Raw genomic sequence first — 20,200 nt, forward strand, 5'->3', positions numbered from 1 at the left:
GTGTTCTCCTCACTGGGAATGTTTTAATTCCATAGGTTATTCTACTTTGATGGTAACTGGCATTGCAGGCACTTGCAGCCCTGCTCCCTGTGGTTGTGGCTACTTCTTGGGCACTGGAACAGACTGTGCAGGGACTTGGTCACAGTCCCGAGCCTGTCAGAGCTCAAGAAGCATCTGGATTGTGCTCTTAGTTACACAGTTTAGTTTAAGTAGTCCTGGAAGGAGCAGGAAGTTGAATTAGATGATCTATATGGATTCTTTCTATGATTTTATGCTTCTATAACCCAAGGCTCTCTTTTTAATCAAGCCTGCAACATATAGCTGACAAATCTTTGCATCAGCAACAGCACTGACACTGAGCCATTGGGTGCACATGGGGCACAAACACCCTGGGTTCCATAAACCCTCCCTCCACAGATAAGAACAATCTGCCTCAGGTGGCAGAGGTACCAAATAAACACAACAAGCTGACCATAAACTCATCATCCTCCAAGCCTACACGTTTGTTTGGGCACTCAATGCTGTTTGGCTAATCCAGCTGAAGAAGTTCTGCATGTGCTATGACATCTCTCTACTCTTCCATCTCCAGACCTGCAAACCTGTTTGTCTATGCACGAAAATAACAGAGATGGAATGATATTTTCTAACATTCTTTCTGCAGATTTCAAAACATAAGAAAACAACTTACTTCAACTACAGCACAACTAATACCATAAAGATCATGTTTCCCACCACACTGTTGGCTCTCACCACCTGCCAAACACAATCTGGTTTCCAAAGACTGAATCCTGAGTCTCAAAGGCTAAATAGTGTATGTCAGTGGGATGACTGCAGGAAAATGAATGCAGAAATGTCTTCTTTATGGCCCCCATGTCTCTAGCCTGGCTCAATAATATTTCCTGCCATGAGCAACTGGCATTTCGATTGTAATTTCACGTGATGAATTACCACTATATACAATCAATATATCATAACCATAGAAAGAGCAAATGAGAAGCTGCAATGGGTATAAATGCCATGTTCTCTCTAGTGCAGCATTCTTCCTTTACGATCACAATCCAATATTGTTTGAAATTCTCTGAGCAATTGAGTAGCTACACATTCCCTGAAACACATCTCAACAGATTCTTAATCTCATTTTCAATATGAACCATGACTTCTTCCTTAATATGTTCATCTCCTAGCCTGACAATCTTTTTCCATTTTTCCTTGCAACCTGAAATTTCATTTTGAAAATAAGGAAAACACCCTCAACCAGGTGTGATATGGAGCTACAGACTGAAAGAGCTAATTCTCTTCTGAAGTACAGGCATCAAGTCTCATTTTTTTGTGCAGAATGGAAAGTTTGTAGCCAGAATTGCCCTGAAATCACCTTCTTTCTAAATGCAAATTAATCCAGTCCTGCTGCTTGTTTCCCATTGTTGATCACCATTGAAAGAGTTTTCCAAGAGAGATAACAAAGAAATTTTCAGTGGTTATTCCATATCCTCAGTTTTAACTTCCAAGTCTTATTACTCTGTCCTGCCTAATATTTGAAGTAAAAAAACATTCCAGCTTTTTTCATTCAGTTTATTAATGAAAAGATCCAATTGGAAGAAAGATTATGACAGATTTCTCATAAGCCAAATTTAATCCTACTGAAAATTTCAATAAACTCAAAATTATGCTTTTCTTCTGTTTTTCATCCTTCTGGCCAATTTCTTTAGTGAATTATCCTCCACAAACTCACTGCTGCTTACACAAAGCAAAGATTATTATTTCAATCTGATCAGATTTGCCATAGCCAATGCACAAAGAAACTCAAAGAACATGAAGGAGAAAAAGCAATGAATACTCAAAAGCTCGTCTGTAGAAGGAGGCATAAAGGTTCCCCACAAAGAAAATGTGGTGCCACATTTTCTGTATCCTGTGCACACCAAAAGCAAACTCTGAACTACAGCAGGCAACAGCAAGCAACTCATTTGTTGGACCAGTGAAGGATTAGATCTTACCTTTTCTCCTTTTTCTCCTATGCCATAGGCTTTGCCCTAGAAATGAAAAAAAGAGGGGAAGATGTACATTTGAAAACAAGGATATCGAACAACACTGCAAATTCATATTTTATGTTTTCCTTGTTATGCATCCAAGATCTATCTCTCTTTATGTGTAGACATACAAGTCACTTCACAACTACTATAAGGAAAGCAATTTTCTTTGGGCATAATTCCTTGATAATAATTCAGTGACAAATTAAAATGAAAACTTATCCCAAATTCTCCTACTGCAGCCAGAAAAAACATCTTATTTTTTATTCATGGAAGAGCATGATGTTGCATTCCAACAGCACAGTTGCCAACAACACTTACTGGAATGAATTTTACATAGGGTTAAAGATTTTCTTGGCTAAAAACTCAGCCTGGCATTTGTATTAATTACAGCTGGGGAAGGCTGTATCTTGGTCATCAAATGTAAAAAGTCAAGAGAGATTTGCATCTTCTTTGTGTTCAGTTGTCCCATACTGTCCCCCAGACATGCAGCTGTGGTAATCAACTGCATCCAAATGACATATTTAAGTAGAAGATCAATATTAAGGCACTTATCAGCTGTACCCAGGGACAAAACTTCCATTTGCCCCTCTCCAAGTGAGTGCCAGGTTCCTCCTGGGATTCAGGTCCAGCAGAGGGAACAGCTTTGACCTGGGCACACTGTGAGCAGGTTTGCACCATAAAGGAGGAAACAACTACTTACATTTTCATCTCCTTTAGCAAAATCATTGGGTATTTCTTACTTACTGACTCTCCTTTTTCTCCTCGGAGTCCAGGAAGTCCTGGGATGCCTCTTTCTCCCTTGAAATGGAAAATGTGTTAATATCACACAGTTAATTAATTCCTTTCTTTGACATAGAAGGAAAGTGATGCAACAAGGGTTTGAGTGAAATTATTGATACTTTTGTTTCCACCAGTCTCTACAGCCAAGATTTCAGCTCCTGCCCTAAGGACTGGGTGTACCTAATTACATATCTTAAACATCCAAGATTTCAGATTGATTTTTTATTCTATTTTCATATGAAAATACAGGTAGAAGCCTTTGGCAAGGCAGAGAGTTTTCTCCTGTGAAGTACCTCAAAAGCTCTTACTTTTTATTAAGAGAGGAAATAGTTGGAAAGGTGCTTTGCAGAAGACCTAGAGTGTACATGCTTAAAATATGCAAAAGATAATCTGAAGATTTTTCAGGATTTTAAAGGTTTGGGGTTTTTTTTGGTTGATTTTTTTGTTGTTGTTTCTTTTTGCAATCCAAACCCCTTGTTTTCAGTCACACTAAATGCTCAGTATCAGTTAACCTTTCTCTTCCCTCCCACAAGATTGTAGCACACACAGTCATTCTTCCTGCTTGTTCCAGTGGGAGAGAGGGAAAATAACACAGAAAAGAGACAATTAGAAAGATACAATTTATGATGGTCAGAAAAACTAAAACTGGAAAAGGACATACATAGAGGGGAAAAATGGTCAATCAAAAACAAAGCAAAACTTTTTCTTCACTTTTCTCCTAGAAAGGACAGGGGTAAAAGGGATAAAGAATCAAAGATCCAAAATTTCATAAATATTTATCAGATACAGAATTAAAAGTGGTGCCAAATCCAGCAAGTGCAGAAAAAATTCCCATAAATTATTTTCACACACTGCATTGCAGTCTCAAAACGAGAGGATATATGCACTGCTTGGACTAGTTTAAGGCTATGTGCTGTTTTGCCACCAGTTTCTCCAATTCCTCCAGCACTGGGAGCTGCTGGGGAGCAGAGGGCTGTGTCCACACCACTCTGCCTAGCTCCTTCCTGATCCTCACCCAAAATGTACAGACCAAAAATGTGCTCTGCTGAGCTTCCCACCTCTCACTTACAATGTGCTCATCTATTTGTGCCTCCCATCGTCTTTTGCTAGTAGGGAAATCAGGCACTGTGGACTTCACTACAGACTTAACATCAAGCTGCAAATGTCTCAGACCTGGAGCAGGAGCCTCCAGTACCAGCATCAATAAGTCTGATGACCCCTGCTCTCCCCACATCTCCCCACATGGACCACAGCAGGATTTAATTTTGTATCTCTATCCAATTTATCCTGACCTATGTCCCCTCAAAAAAATGTGCTTAGCAGCACCAGGAACTGAAAATATTTACCAGGATGGTGCTTTCTTTTCCCCAGCTGAAGAAATGCTTTTGAAAGCACAGAAAATATGAAAGTTTCTTTCTTTAACCTTTTTTTTTTTTTTTTCCCAAAAGACAGAAAATTCACAGAGCAAGCAGCATATATGCAAAAATTATGTCACATTCAATTAATAAGGCTGTGGTAAAATTCATAAAAAAATTTATGCTACCATCTCTTTTAAGGCACTGAAAATACAAAGCCTTTCTAATTTGGAGGAAAAGATACATCCTGCTAGAGCTTGTCTAATACACTGCACTTCACAAACTTCACAATGGCAGGTAAGAATTGTAAATGCTTTGTGGACAAAAACACATCTCACAGAGAAAGGATTTTCTCTACACTTGGATCAATAGCAGTGCTGGAAGAGAGAAGAAGCCTGTTGATCATCAGCCCAGTGCCCCAACCAGCCATCCTGGCTGCCTGCAAACAGCACAGCCTGCAGAGGGACTGTGGGAGGAAAATAAATCAGACTGGGTTGTCATTAGCATCCAAAATTTATCAATAGGACCCAGCTTCAGACATATTAGCCAGTTCTGCCACAGCTATTTCCTGCCTAGCTCTTTCCCAATACCATCCTTCACCGTATCTCATTCCAAAACACATCAACTGTGTCTCCATGCATTACCCTCACTTTGGCAGCATGGGTGATTGAGGCAGAGGTGCTTATCTCCCAGAATTTTTTTCACTTTTTTGATATCTGCAAGCTCTCCTGTTTCTCCCTGCCTTTGAAAGCTTAGAGAATCTCAGAATCACATTAGCTTCATCTTTCTTTAATAAATACCAGGTGGTAATGTTGGGAAGCTGAAAATAAGCATTGAGATCTTTGTCAAGGCCAGGATTTTAGCCTGGGTAGCTCAGTAAAGTTTCAGGGGGAGAGGAGGAGAGCTAAAATTCATTCTTGAACATAGAGCAAGGACTGTGACAAGCTGCTCCTTGGCAATAGCAATGTAAGATCTGCTGTCAGGAGTGGTATACATTACTGAATCACAACATCTTTGCAAGCTGGGAAAAAAATTTACTACTCATACTATTTAGCAGATAGAGAAGCTAAATAATTTGTCTCAAATCATCACATTTATACTAAATTGTTGTCAGATCCCATATTTAAATAGCATCATCCCCAGGTCCTTGAAACTGACACAGTCCTGCCTTGTCTGTGTACAAGTCTCAAACCACTACAGCCAGGGAAAAGTCACCTGCAGGAGTGGGGCAGTCCTTTTGGGGTGTGTTCCAGATAAGCTGCTGATGCTGTGCTGATAGACACACTCCTCTGTATTCCACCAGTGTGTCCTGCACCCCAGGACTGGCCCATGTGACACACTGAGATACCCTCACCAGCACACAGACCTTGGCAAAGCAGGGCAAGACAATGGGATCTTGCTGCAGGGCCCTTTTATCATTATCATCATTGTCTTTTCTGCAACCTCCTCACAACAGTCATGGCTTTGCCATTCCTTAAAATAGCCCACCACTATTAAAGCTGTCATGGATTAAAACAGAAAACTCTTATTTATTTATACACGGTAGCATAACAAACCTTTTCCTGCACAGGCACATTTGAGCAGTAATGAGCCCATGTTCTTTCATCCCAGCCTCCAAAAGGCATATTCTTATCTCCAAAACTCCCTGCAGACAGCAAACCAAGCTTTGCCAAAAGACAGCACATCTCTGAAGATGTTTGACCTTCCAAGACCCAGAGATTTTTCTTTTCCCCTCCCACAGTCTTTCATAATAACTGAGTGACTTTTGGTGGGTTATTCATCAAATAGGTATAAATTCAGTGACTCAGTTTGCAGAAGAGATTCAGATGGAAATAGTTTTGAATACAACCTTTTTTCCCAAACATCTTTCCACAGATAGTAAAACTAGAAACCACCAACAACAACTTCCACCTCTCCAGCAATGTTGTGACTCTGTTTTCTTCCTGTACAAGTGCTCCCTTTGAGTCTATTGCCTCATGGCTCTATCTGTACCCAGGCACAGAAGGAAGATGTGTTTATGCTGAATGCACACACGTGTATATCAAAGAGACTTGCACAACAGGCAGGGTAATATAAAGGCTCCACTGTGAAACTTGAAGCAGATATCACAACCACTCTCCTCCCCTTTTACCTAGGAAGAAGAGCACTGAGGGAAGTGGCCTCTATTTAACATCATGACTCAAACAGTCTTACCGAGGATAACAAATTGTGACTGATCCTTTACCCCTAGTTGCAAGAAATTTTCTGGAGTGTGACTGGAAGGCTGCTACCTAAACTTTGCACGTCTATTACTGCTGAGCAAGGCACAGCATGGCAGCAGCACCTCTTTTTCCAGGTGACCTACCATGGAAGCTGTGCTTGACCTGGTGAATAACAGTAACTTGCAAAAATGCCAGTTTAGAAGCTGCAGGAAAGGATTTTGCAACACATTTACTCTAAGAATGACATAAAGCGGCAAGAGAGAAGCCTAAATGCAAGCGTAAAATAAAGATAAAAAATTACAAAAAACTTCTGCAGTTCCAGGCTTACCCAAAGCTGTCTAAACTTAATAATATACTAAATTGACACTCATTTCTGAAAATCTTCAAATCCTCAATTTACTCTGAAATTGTTTTGCTGTTGCTGTTTTTATTAAACAAATGAACTAACACATATTACTGACCTTTTGACCTTTGGGACCTTCAAAGCCAAGTGGACCCCTCTCCCCCTAAGACAAAAAAGGCATGATTAATCAAACTTATCTTCTCATTTTATATTCAAGAAGAGGCCTGATCTTGCAACTACTGAGGACAACAAAAATGTTTTCAGGTTTAAGCAGAGAAGATAATAAAGCTGACATGCCCTGAGGAGCAGTGACAGGGATTTCTCAGACGTCCCAGTCAGAGCCAGAAAAAGCAAGCACATTGCTTTTAAAAGCCATGAGATTTTTTACAATGTGGCCACATTTATCTTCAGAATCTGTTTTATTTTATTTGAAGAAGGATACACATAACTGAGCTGGGGAAGAATAATCAGTTTGTTTTCAATGTTGTTACCAGGACTACCAGCATGACCAGAATCACTGAATTAAGTAAAGAGAAAACACTTGGGGAAACTTCCTTTCCCTCTATAGACATCCCAAATGAAACACACTCATCTCAACACTCACCTTTTGTCCAGGAGGACAGGAGCAGTTGAAAATCTTGAGATGTCCAACTTGCTCACTGCCAACAGTGGGCCTCACTTCCAGGGGAGGTGCTTCTGTCAGGACCGTGACCTGGCACTGCACCCAAACACCCAAGGTCAGGATAAAGCTTGTGATGCTGGAAAGTTTCCCCTTTCACCCACTTTAGACAAATCCCATAGGCATTACTGTGTAACACACAGCCAAATGCCACCTCGTGAGGAATGAAACCCCACAAAATCCATTCACCAAGCAATAGGGGAAAATGTGGCAAATGAACAATGAACCTCTTTAACCAAGACTGAAGGGAGAAGAATGAAAGGAGGGTGGAAGTTTCCAGTGAGAGTTGGGCACAGGAAGATAAGTTTCAATTGGCACTGTTTTTAGCTGTTTCCAAATAAAACCAGTGGGAAACATGTTGAATATTTCATGCAGCATTTCTGTTGTTCTATCATCACTTGGGGTTTTGTTTCCCCTGACAGTTTGACAAGGACAGAGGAACTTGGAAACTTCAAATTCCTCATACTCATCCCTCTGCAGTGGTTCTCCTCTGGTGCTGCTACACTGCCAATTACACAGTTAGGTTTCAATCACCCCTATTAAACAAAATTATAATCCCACACTGCCACATATTCCCTGATTTATGTCATAGATTGCAGTGAAGAGTGTTCATGTGAAAATGAATAAATGACATAAAGGAGCTTACTGGTCCAGAGGGAATGTCACAGCAGGTCTCCAGCTCGGCGTGCCGGGAATCACAGTAAATCACCATCCGCTGAAGATCAAACTGGGAGACAAAGGGAGCCAGCAGTCTCAGACACAGTGAATTATTAAAGACCCTGTGTCCTTTTGCTTGGACACAAACAGAGTAGGCAAACACAAACAAAAAACAGATGGTGCTAACTTCAGAGCAGTTCTATGGATCCTGGAGTCAATCTCTATCTCTCCCTATCAATAACAGACCAATGTCTCAGCATGCCACAAGAGCTGAGTTAATAAGACCCTGAAAATGCCTATTCAAATTCTGGTGCAGGTTTTCATGCTAATCCCCATGTTCTGGCCAAATTTCTGTCTGAGAAGACATATCCTGGCCACATCTATCCTTCCTAGGATTTCATCTAGACACAAGGTCTGTTTTCCTCCTGTTGTGCCTTGCATCTTCTGACCACTTATTCCCGTGTGAGAAATGTTATGAACACATTTGATATGCACGTCCCATCCATTTCACACAGCTAAGAAAGATTATTAAAGTCTGAAGTACCAAACTATCACACATAAATTATACCAGGGTGAGACTGCTGCTGGCCAATCAGCCTGAGTGTCCTGACTTTGGTTCATTTGTACTAAGGGTCATTTAATATCTATGGAATGGAGAATGTATCACAACTCTCTTGAGTTTACAAGCTTCCTTTTTTCCCCCATCTCTTTCTATCACATGTGGAAATATTCATAATGCCAAGATCAGATGGAGAAAGACTGTGTAGTTCAGTACCCAGTTTGGTAATATTTGTGTATGATTTTGTCTTTGCTTCTAACTGTAGCACATTCTGTGACTAGGCAGAAAGATGAAATAAATTTCTCATTTTTAATCCCTGCTATGGAGATACAGTCTCACATAAAAATACAGCAAGTCCTGTGCATCATAAGGTGACAATCTGTCTTAGCTATGTAACACTGGCAACATTTCAGCGATGCTGCCTCAGGGAAAGGGTCAATTACAACATAACCCCCAAAACCCCACTCATTCACAGGCTGCAAACCCAAAGCTGAACCTTTACCCAGCTCTAATCAGCAAGTGCAGCACTCACATCAATGGGGACACTGTCATACAAGCGTTTGCCAATCACAGTCTTTCCTTGAATGTCAATGTTTTCCCTGTCTTCAATGGGCAGCATCTGCACCAGTTTGCAGTCTATGTACAGCGACACAGCCTTGGACTGGATGCTGAGGGCGATTTTGTGCCAGTTGCGGTCGAACAGGTCAGTGACTCGTGCGTTTCGGAACACCACCCTGACGGCGTCCTTGGTGAGCCCAACAGCGTTGTACTCCACAGCTTTGTTCTCTCCATCCAGCCGGATAGAGACCTGCAAGGAAACAGAAGGGGTTTTGCTGAGGAACAAAGCCTTCTCCTTCCTCCTGACTGCTCTTCATCATCACTGACACCCCAGAGCCAGGGATGGCACAGGCTGTGGTGAGAAACCCAAGCAAAGAGGAGAGGATGGAATTTTGTGGGAGATATGGAAAGGGAACCTACACTTGTGCTGGTAAATAAATTGGGCTCCACAGCCTTTGGTGTAGACCCATGGCCAGCTAAAGCCTCCTCCTGTGAGTACAACCCTTGGCATGGTTTCAGCACAGGCCACCTGGCTGCCATGGCTGGGTGGTAGCTCAGGCCATGGGCACCTCCCAAAGGCACCTCCCTAAAGCTGAACCTGCTTTGGATCCCTCTATTCTGTGTACTCCTTCACTGCTTCCCAGCAGGCTCTTTACTCCCATTACATGTCCTCAATTGTCCCATGGGATATGGAAAAATACCTCACTGCCTCATATGAAACCAGTCTGCTGAACTGTGGCACTGCCCACACTTTATTTCAGGTGCTTTGAACAGAGACCTGCACCCCATCCTCTGTACTGCAAGCTACAGAGCAGGCAAAAATAGGTTTTTGAAGACATACAACTTTGAGCTAATTTACAAATTGCTATCTTGCTTTACCAAAGTCAGGCAGTTACCAGCAAGCAGCAGGGAATGGAGCAGGTAGAGCCAGGATTTTTACCAGTTCACAAGAAAAGGGAATGGGAGGTTAAGTCAAGAAAACTTGCTCATGAAAAAAACTAAAGCAAACCAAACAAACAAACCCCCCCACAAAAAAATAAAATAAAAAAAGGCTGCAAAAGAGCTGGCTGCAAAAGAGCCTCTTACCTGTGGTATGCCATACTTGTCAATAATCTGCCAGATATACCAGTCTTCCTTCCTGGAAGCCTTCCGGAATTTGAAGGTAGTTACAAAGGCATATTCATCAGGCAGACCTTGTGGAAATACATCCCTGGCATGGGGAGGGAAAAGAGAGCAATGTATTTGGCTTAGCAGTGAAGAGCAGAACTTCTAAAACTCTCTCCATGTCCCAGAAATGCTTTTAAAAAGCATCGTTATAATTCCTAAAAAAACTCTGCTTAATTTGGAAGCCTGAAGAAAGATGAATATGAGCTGGTGCCCACCAGACTCTGTCTTTTTGGTGTCCTTTCATCATTCTAATAGTGAAGCTCTCAAATTGGGTAAAACATTGGAAATCTGCAGTTGAGTATCCATCATGTTAAAAAGGTTGTTTTTCACTTCATGCTTCTGTTCATGAAACCTGCAAATAATTCTGTTCTGCTCCAGATGCACTGGAGACCTGTGACTTCTGGTAATGGCCAGGAACACCCAAAACTCTCCAAATGCACCAAATTATAGCAAGAAATATTATAATATATTCCCCAAAACAGGCACTACAGCTCATGTCTGTGCAAGATGTTCCTTAGCTGGCAGCCCTGGATAACAGAAGTTTCTCAAATTGAACATTGCAGACGTATCAGGCAGAGATTTACTCAGTGTGACCCCAACCCCTGCATGTAACCAAACACATGAAATAACCAAATCCCACGCTGTTTTACTCTGCTCCATCATAAAAATCTGTCACAGCATGGGGATGCAGGGCGGAACAGAAGGGATAACTAATCCAGTTATTATTTTTGTTACTAGCCATTACTAGATTCCTAAGAACATAAATGAACAGAAAAATAACATCTCTCGTACCTCTGGATCTTTGGAATCCAGAAGTATAATTCAGAGACAAATATGATTTCTATATCAAAACCTTTTATAGATTTATCTCATATAGACTTCTGCATCCTCCCCTTGAACTCAGGTAAACTTATGACATTCACAACATCCCTTAAAGAATTACCCACTTCTGCCCATTGCACAATGAGCCTCCTCTTCTTTGTTTGGGGCCTAACTCGGTTCTTATCAGGGAAAACACAATGAACCTATTCTTTTTCTATCTTTTATGCCATCCATGATTTTTCAAACTTTGCCTGTAATGCCTCTAAACCATCTCTTTTCCCACCTGAGGAGTCACATTTAACATTGTTCTTCATACCCCAGCCAACCTGTTCCTATCATCTTTCCCAAATAAACCTTCATAAATATCATGTCTTTGCTTCAGGACATCTGAGCAGTCAGGCAAAAGCACTCAATACAAAACAAAACATAATGGCACCAATTAATGAAGAACAAACTATGAAACATTGTCCTAATGAATAGTTAACATAATCCATCACTATGCAGAAACTGGCATAGTCCAAGGCACATAAAACTAGAAGCCTTTAATTGTATTAAAAGCAAAACATCCTCAAACTTTCCAGAATACTGTTTTGCAGTTGCAGCAAAGGTTGAGATCCAGTCTTTCCTAATGCTAAAATATTCAATCATATTTTAATCTGTGCATTGAATCTCCTATCTTTTCAGCCAAGTTATAAATTCAGAAGAAACTGGTTTTATCCATTAATGTGGCTTTTGCTGTAGAAAGTGCCCCTGCAGGATATGCACCATTGTAAGTTAATTTTCCCTCTGGGGACACAGAGACTCCATGGATTCTTCCAACACAAAAGAAAACTGAACCAAGCTCCCACTGGCCCCCTTAAGAAACCCTTCCTTTAGGAGAGCAGACAAGGCTGCCTCACTTTTTGCTACTAGTTATTTTAACCAGGGAGGTCCCAGTTGCCTGGAAGTTAGAAAATATACCACAAGGGCCAGAAGAAACACCTGGAAGTGAATAGAAGTAGGATCTGGAAGGAAGGTTGCCTTTAAACTAGATATTAAGAAAAAATTCTTTACTGTAAAGGTGGTCAAGCATTGGAACAGTCTACCCAGGGAAGTGGTGGATTTGCCTTCCCTGGAAATGTTCACAGAAAAGTGTGGATGTGGCAGCTGGGGACACGGTTTAGTGGTGAACATGGAAGTGCAGCACAACAGTTGGACCCAGTGATATTAGAGGGCTTTTCCAGACTTAATGATTTTATGGTTCTGGACAGCTGGGAGCTGGGAACAGGAATATCATTATGCAAGATTACTTCAAAAAGAGTTTTCAGATGTTTAATACCCACAGAAATAACTGGGAATTAGGTACCTAAAAATCCCAGTGAGTCTGGCCACAGCTCATCACACAAGGCTGACAAACAGCCCATCAGGTAGATTTAAACTGACAGAAAGCCATAATGACCCATTACCTGCCATCCTCAAATGATTTTTAAAGCTGCTGAGGAACCAGCTGCAAGTTCCCAACAGAGAAAAGTTTCATGCCAAAAGCAAATCTGAAGACACTCTCATTGCTTTAAAGATGTGATAAAAGCTGTTTCTGAAGTTATTGGTCTCTGTATCTTTTACAGAACTCCATTGCTGCATAAATAACAAAAACTTTGTTTAGTGGTTTTAACTTATTTCCTCACTTAAAAATTATCTGCATCAAGAAGTTCAGCTTTTCATGGGGATCCAAGAGCAGCAGTTGCTGTCCCCAGAAATGTTTTATGTTGCTCTTTCACACAAGGCTGAATTGAACTGATGATCGATATTGTGGAACTTTGCTGGATGCCTGGTACCTACAGGGAGCATTCTGCCAGCTCCTCGGTCTATAATTCTGACAACAGGATAGATTGCAGAAAAGGCCCTTATAAAACTCCAAGACAAAAGAATCCCCCAGTGCTGCAGGTTAGTTTTAAGTCAATTAACTCAACTACAAGGTCAGGTGAATCACAACTTTTGTAAAAGGGAAAAAAGATATATTAAGGCAGAAAACTCTTTTAACCATTGCTGGTTTTCAATATAAAGGGACATTCTCACAAGCTTTGCCTTGCAATAAGAGTTTTCATCTGTGGAAATAAGCATGAGATCCTAGATCTATAATAACAATATGGAAAAAAATATATTACCAGTTCTCATTTCAGATACTGAATGCAACAACATTTAATAGGGTTTTTACATTTGGTGAGGAAGAGTGTAGTTTATGTACTTGAGCAATTTGACCAATTTCACAACAGCTAAGCTTGCCAATTTGAAATGTAACCCATAAGAGCTGCAAAACCAAGCTGGAGAAAGTTCATTTAAATATGCTTCACATCACGAGAGGCTCTTAGAATGACAAAAGAAATAAAAAACAAACAAGAAAAAAGGAAAAGGAAAGGAAAAGGCTATAGGGGGATGTGTCTCATACATCACTGGCACATCTCTTTTTCACTTCTACTTCAGAAACCTCAGTGATGGAATACATACATCCTCTCTAGATAATTTCTTCCTTTCTCTGTCCTACATGTTGTAAAAAAAAAAAGGAATCCATCCTAAATCTCATTTGCTGTTGTTTAATTTTCCCAAAACAACTTTTTCTTCCATAAGAAGCCATGTGAACAACTTGTTCTCCTCTGTTTGTTGCAGTCTTTTCTGTGTTTCTCAGCTCTCCCTACAGGCTTTTACTCTCTACGAGACAAAAAAAGCCTCCAGTCATTCCACCTCCATCATGCTTTATCTCTTTTACCTTGTTAGAAATAGTGAGGAACCTCTTGAGATCATCTTGTCTAAAGAAAGTTTTGCTTGTGTTTAGATTTCATTGATTTAAATTGTTTCCATTCCTTCTTGTCCTTTCAATGAATATGATTAAGATGATTCTGCCTCTGTCTTCTTTGCTTCCTCCCCATCAGATATTTATACACATGGGCAAGGTCATCCCTCACTGAGTCTTCCCTTCTCTAAGCTGAACAAGTTTTTTTGTCTCTGCTCTTCTTAATATGAAATATTTGTTTGGGAAAAGTAAGAAGAAAGGAAGCTTTCAACAGGTTCCATGTTCAGTGTGGGAGTTTTCAGGGGCTTTTTGAACAATTTCTTCTCTTGGAAAGGGACAAATGATGAGACCAGGGCAGGAGCTCATGGAGAAACCTAAGGCAGGTGACTGAAGTCAAAGCTGATGTCAGGAGACACAGTCCCCAGAAAAACACATCAAGGTATCATGCCCTAAACAACCCAGCACTCTGTATTGGTACAACACTGTACCAATACAAAGAGCAAAGAGATCAGGGCCAGAAGCTTGGGCAAGCATCAGGTAATTCTGTGAGGTGGTAGCCAAGATCATGATCAAGTCAGGCTGGAACCAGACCAGGCAAGAGAAAACTGAGGATGGACGTGGTCAGTAGGAAGGCTCTGGAGTCATGACTAGGAGATGCAGATAGATGACAGAACAAGAGTGAGACAAAATCTTGGCATTAGGCAAGACACCATTAATGAGAAACTAGCCTGAGCATCCAAAAACAGAACTCTGCAGCACAGTTTTGGCCACAAGATCCACTGAGGAGCCATGAACAAGCAGTAGGACAGCTCCAGTTACATGAGGAGTGGGGAAAACCACCAGCCAGATTTTGGGGCCAGTCCTCAGACAGCTCCAGAGACCTGTGAGTCCCTCAGTGATCAGGTCCTGACTGAACTGCACTGACCTGTCCTGTCAGGTCCTTGACTGAAGCCAAGCTCTGGCTGCTGGGTTTGTTTGCTCACAGAGGATGCCTCACCACAAAAAGGAAGAAAGTTCATAGTTGCAGGTTACAGATCAGAAGATGAGTAGGCATGTTTCCCAGACAGCTAATCTGGCACTTCATAAAAGTACTATTGCTGGTATAAAAGAATACAAATCCTTTAAGCAGATAATAAAGTGAATTACATATATTACTCAGTTAATGATTTTGTATCTAATTATGAGATGTTGCTAGCAGTTGCTAAACATTGCTGGAGGTTATCTGTGAGCCACAACAGATGTTTTTGTTTGGTTTATTATTCCAGTTATCTGTTTTGCTCAGCTTTACAAGATTTCATTTTCTGTGAGCAATGACCCTATATGCAGCATCTCAGAGTCCTGGCATACAAATGCTAAAATGAACCAAATATGCAAACACCTTCCATGGTTTTATATCCATTTGAGTTCATTCCCAAATCACAGGAGTGTGGAAGTTACAATACAAAAGGATGAAAATGTGGCTCCTCCTTGAATTCCATGTTTCAGAATCATTGAAAAAGAATTTTATTCATTTTAATCTACTAATTAAGGATGTTTTACTTCTAATTGTCCTGGGTAATAAAATATTCTGCTTATTTTAAGGGCAACAGCAACAACAAATAAATGGATGTAATCTGAGCAGATGGAAAGCTGTTGTAGCTGGTTGGTCTGGCTTCACTTCCTCAGTGTTTCTGAGAAAACAACAGAAACAACAACAAAAAAGTTCTTCACCCCTTACTTTGAAACAGGGATTCATATAGACAACTCTCTACGATCTGTGCTAACTTTCTCCAGTGATTAATTAGATTAATCCTTAAAAGCACGCCTTTCTCCCCTGCTGGTTTTTGATGTCAAGTACCCACTGACTTTCAGTCTACCATGACCCTTTTTTAAAGACCCTTTACCAAATTTTGATTTCCCAGAGGTTCTTACAAAGAATGATCCCTTCAGTTGTTGGCTGCTTCTTAATTTTACCCGTCTACACTGCAGTTCTTGGATTTCCCACCATTACACTTGCTTCACAGATCTTCAAACTTCCATTCACTCCATTTCTACCTACTGAATTTTGGAAAATAAGGCTGGACACAGCAGCAGTGGTGACTGAGCTGTATGATACGAAGATTATCAGCTCATACTTGGCAGTTTCTGTTTATACTCCAAAAATTGCTCTATTTGTCATAGTATCACCCAGAACCCAGAGATCACAGTGAGACAAATTAAATAGGTTTCTTCCCATCCTAGTGAAACTGGTTTATGGTTTATTCCCATCCAGTTATATATATATATACCAAACCTAAGATGTCTTTAGCTGGCTGTGTTGAATCAGATCACTGATCGTGACTCTATTTACCCTTAGACTTGATATCATTTATGGACTCTAGAGAAAACAGTTTTCCTCTCAGTGTATATATAGATATATATAGTATTGACATGGAGAAACAGGGGGAGAGAAAAAGAGCACATCAAACCTGTTGGTTCCAAGATGAAAAAAAAATATTGTGAAATCAAGCAAATGTAATTCATAGGATAATCTCAAAAATACAGTGAGCTGTGAAAAAGAGCTAAAAACAGAATAAAAAATAACAGCCCTCATCCATAAGAAGGAAAAAGAAGGATTATTGATTTTTTTTTAAGCTGAAGTTCAAACTAGCACTGAGAAATTTACTGCAAAAATGTTAATGATGACAATAAAATCTATGGCTCAAAGTTACTCAGTGAAATTAAGCACTCACTCTTTTCAAGACTAATGCTATCAGGGCTCAAGTGACAGCCCAAAGAAACACTTGTGATAGACTGCAACACAAGTGGCAGCCTTGGGTCACAAAAGACTCTGAGGACTGAATCCATATTGACACAGGATTAAAAACCTCATTCTTCTCCAAGGCCAGAATCCATATTTGCTAAGTGATCACAGCACCTACCAGAAAGTGGTCTCTTGTGTTTAGCAATTTTCTATCTCAGTGGGAGTGCTACCAAATATTCGCTTTAGAAGCTATTTATGTAGGCCTAAGTTCTCTTGTGAATGTCTTGATACTGCTCCCCAGAATCACTGAGATACAGCAAACACAACTCATATTCTGGCAGGATGGAGCCCGTAGTTACTGCTGAGACTCCTGACCACATTGTGGATATTCTGTGCCAGCTGAACTGAAACAGCTGCTCAGAGCAGAAATATACCTGTAGGTACCAGATAACTACTACAAAGTTTGCCTGAAGGAACCAAATAATGTAAGACAGAGGTTCAGATGAAAATAAAGTGAAAACCCAGAATACTCACTCAGTTTTCTGAACAACAGGAAAGCTTCCAAGCCGTACATAAGCACTCTGAATCCCATCTTCTTTCATTCCAAAAATCTGCTTCACGCTGAATGAATCCATCAGATCAAATCCTATCCATTACAGAAATATAAATAAAATACATTAATCAGGCAGTGGGACATGCCATTAATTGTACTTACACAGATCTCTTAGCCTGCAAACAGCACTTCAGAAATGACCCTTGCTCTTGTTGGGAAAAGCCAGAATGGAATTCTGATATGATCTAATCCTCTCAGCCCAAAAAATTCAAAACCAAGCTTAAATTCAAGCTGTCACATAGGTTTGAACAGACTTTTCTGGAAATCAGTAGCTAATTTTTGCATTGCCACAACATCCCAAAAATGCTGCATAATTCATTAACTCCCATGCAGAAAAATTCAGAGGTGCAGACTGCAACATTTATTCATAGAATAAGAGAAAATACAGAACGTTTTGGGTGGAAAAGGACATTCAAAGATCACCTATTTCCAACCCCACTGCCATAGGCAAGGACACCTTCCCCTAGATGAGGCATCTCAAGGTCCCATCCAGCCTGCTCTTGAACACTTCCAGGAATGGGGCTTCCACAGCTTCTCTGGGCAACCTGGCTATCTCCCCACCCTCACTGTAAAAATTTAATTCTTTATCTCCAATCTAAATCTACCCTCTTTCAGTTTAAAACAGTTGACCCTTGTCCTGTTACTATGGTCCTTGATAAAAGGTCTCTTTCTTTCTTTCATGACCCTTTCATATACTGAAAGGCCATGATAAATTCCCCCTGGAACCTTTGTTTCTCCAGACTGAACATCCCCAACTCCTTCAAAATTTCTTCACAGCAGAGGAGTTCCACCCTCTCATCTTTTTCATGGACCTCCACTGTGTATCCACTCCAGTGGTCCAGGAAAACTACTTGACCACATACACTTTTCATATCATTTTAATACAACTTAGTCCAATCAACTTATCATTATCATGAGCTGTTAATCTTGGTGGAAGACAGTTGCCTAAAGCTTTGCTCTAACAAGGTATTTTTAGCTCAATCTTAAGCTAAAGATTTAGCTCAATTTTAAGCTTAAAGCTTAGCCCACAGCTGAGTCTACACAGCTCCAGCATCAGCACGGTCCCAGCCACAAGGAACACATGATTTTGTGACATGAAATCCCAGCTGCTAAACCCTGTGAGGGACAGTGGGGGTACAATGGTGCCACAAAGGCATCAAGTTCCTGGAGGTGCAGAGCTCTGTGGATCAAACATCCTGCTTTTAGCTCCAAACTGTCTCCACAGGGTGCAAATCCAAACTATCAGCCACTCCCAGAACCAAACACACTGTGAAGTTAGAGGCACTGGCACTGTAAAAGGCAGTGAGAAACTGAGCAGAGAATACATGTTTAATTTTATTCAGGCTATTCCAACATATTCTCCCTGTCACACATGCACAATTACACATATTAACTCCTGCTTTTGTAATTCCAGTGCACAAACCTTGTGACATAAGTGTAGCTTATTTGGATAAATTGCTTTTAAACTATGGCAGTTCTTTCAACTTTGTTCAGTTAGTGAGCTCTTAAAACTTTTCTAGGATAAACATTTTTATATGATGAAATTAAGCCTGAAGATTCTTGGATTTCTTAGTTGTCCTCCTGAGTACAGCCTGAAAGGTACAGCCTCTGCAGTACCTTTCAGGCTGAAAGGTACTGCAGAGCTTAAAATCAGCTTTAACAGGAAAAGGCAGCAACCTAATGATATTATTATTCATGTTAGATTAGTAAATATGTTCTCATATATTATTTATATTAATTATTTATGTATATATACAATAATTAATATAATTTATATGAATTATTTTATATATGATATATTTATATATATATATAGTGGGTTTTCCCACCAGTGCAAAAGCTTGTGTGGGCCAGTACCTAGGCAAATCAAAATAGCAAAAAGCAAATAAAATTTAAAGCTTCCATCATTTTCTGGACCTCTTTCTGAAGAAATTGCTGCTTCTGAGGAAATATAATCTTAATTGTTTGCAAAGTTAGAAATGGCTGTCTGGTGCCAAGTGGAGGCCTTTAGTATTACAGTAACTTTTCTGGCTGTCAACATCTTTTCCTTTTTGTCCACTCTATTTTCAGCTATTACTGGGCATTTGGGAGGGCAAATAAAGCAGTTAAAGTGCTCCAGGGCCTCATGGCTGCACCTCATAATCACCTCTGCAGCAGCTCCAGTGATACACCCCTGTGACACACTGCAGTCAGCCACGATTGCAGCTATAAATCAGGGTAATCAGACCCCACCAGAACATGAGAGCTCCCTCCTGCCTGTCACAAACAGTGACTTGTCCATACAGCTGCTCCACCACACAGCACATATCCCTCACCCACACCAAGCACAGCAACTGAGGAATAATCGAGTGCTGCTGGCAGGAAGGGACCACTCTGTCTGGGAAAGGAAATTGTTCACCATTCACAGGAGGGGAGCTGTGGATGGTGAAGGCTGAAATGCTGCCCAGGTGACATCCTGATGTCCAGTCACCAGAGGCCTCAAGCTGTGAAATCCTGCTCACTTCACAGGTCTTGAAACACTTCCTTGCTAAAAATGCACAGCTGCAAGATAAACTGACAAGAAGTTCCTGCCAAGTTTTCCCATCATTAGCTCAGACCCAAAGCAACTCCAATGAACGTTCACATCATGAGCAACTCTGAAGCTGTGCACACTGGTATGCTTTTGCAGTGGTAACAAGAGTCAGATTCAATCAATCTCTTCTTTTTTTCTTGAGTTTCCTATCACAATGCACTTATAAAAGACTAAATAACACCATGAAAAATAAACATGACTATCAAAATTATCAAAAGTATTTTGCAAACAGGATTTGGTGTAATGATAATAAGTCACGCTCTCACAACATAATCCCATTTACATTTAGGATTGGATAAAGCACAAAAGTAAATCATAATAGGATTTTCTTTTATTCAAACTATGGATTGGCAAATTAAAAATTGATTTCTCTATTTT

At 40.4% G+C, this 20,200-nt stretch overlaps 1 protein-coding gene across 1 annotated transcript in view; it reads right to left on the reverse strand.

The window, feature by feature from the left end:
• The window catches only part of COL22A1 (collagen type XXII alpha 1 chain), a 227,247-nt gene that overhangs the window by 127,750 nt on the left and 79,297 nt on the right, over window positions 1–20,200 (reverse strand). The window contains exons 5-12 of the mRNA XM_015620160.2: window positions 17,172–17,283; window positions 10,246–10,369; window positions 9,134–9,409; window positions 8,032–8,112; window positions 7,311–7,424; window positions 6,825–6,869; window positions 2,772–2,825; window positions 1,992–2,027 (exon numbers count right to left, since the gene is read on the reverse strand). Coding sequence (XP_015475646.1) covers window positions 1,992–2,027; window positions 2,772–2,825; window positions 6,825–6,869; window positions 7,311–7,424; window positions 8,032–8,112; window positions 9,134–9,409; window positions 10,246–10,369; window positions 17,172–17,283 — 842 coding nt within the window. The remainder of the gene's footprint in view (window positions 1–1,991; window positions 2,028–2,771; window positions 2,826–6,824; window positions 6,870–7,310; window positions 7,425–8,031; window positions 8,113–9,133; window positions 9,410–10,245; window positions 10,370–17,171; window positions 17,284–20,200) is intronic.

Source organism: Parus major, chromosome 2 (genome assembly GCF_001522545.3).
Source record: "Parus major isolate Abel chromosome 2, Parus_major1.1, whole genome shotgun sequence".
NCBI lineage: Eukaryota > Metazoa > Chordata > Aves > Passeriformes > Paridae > Parus > Parus major.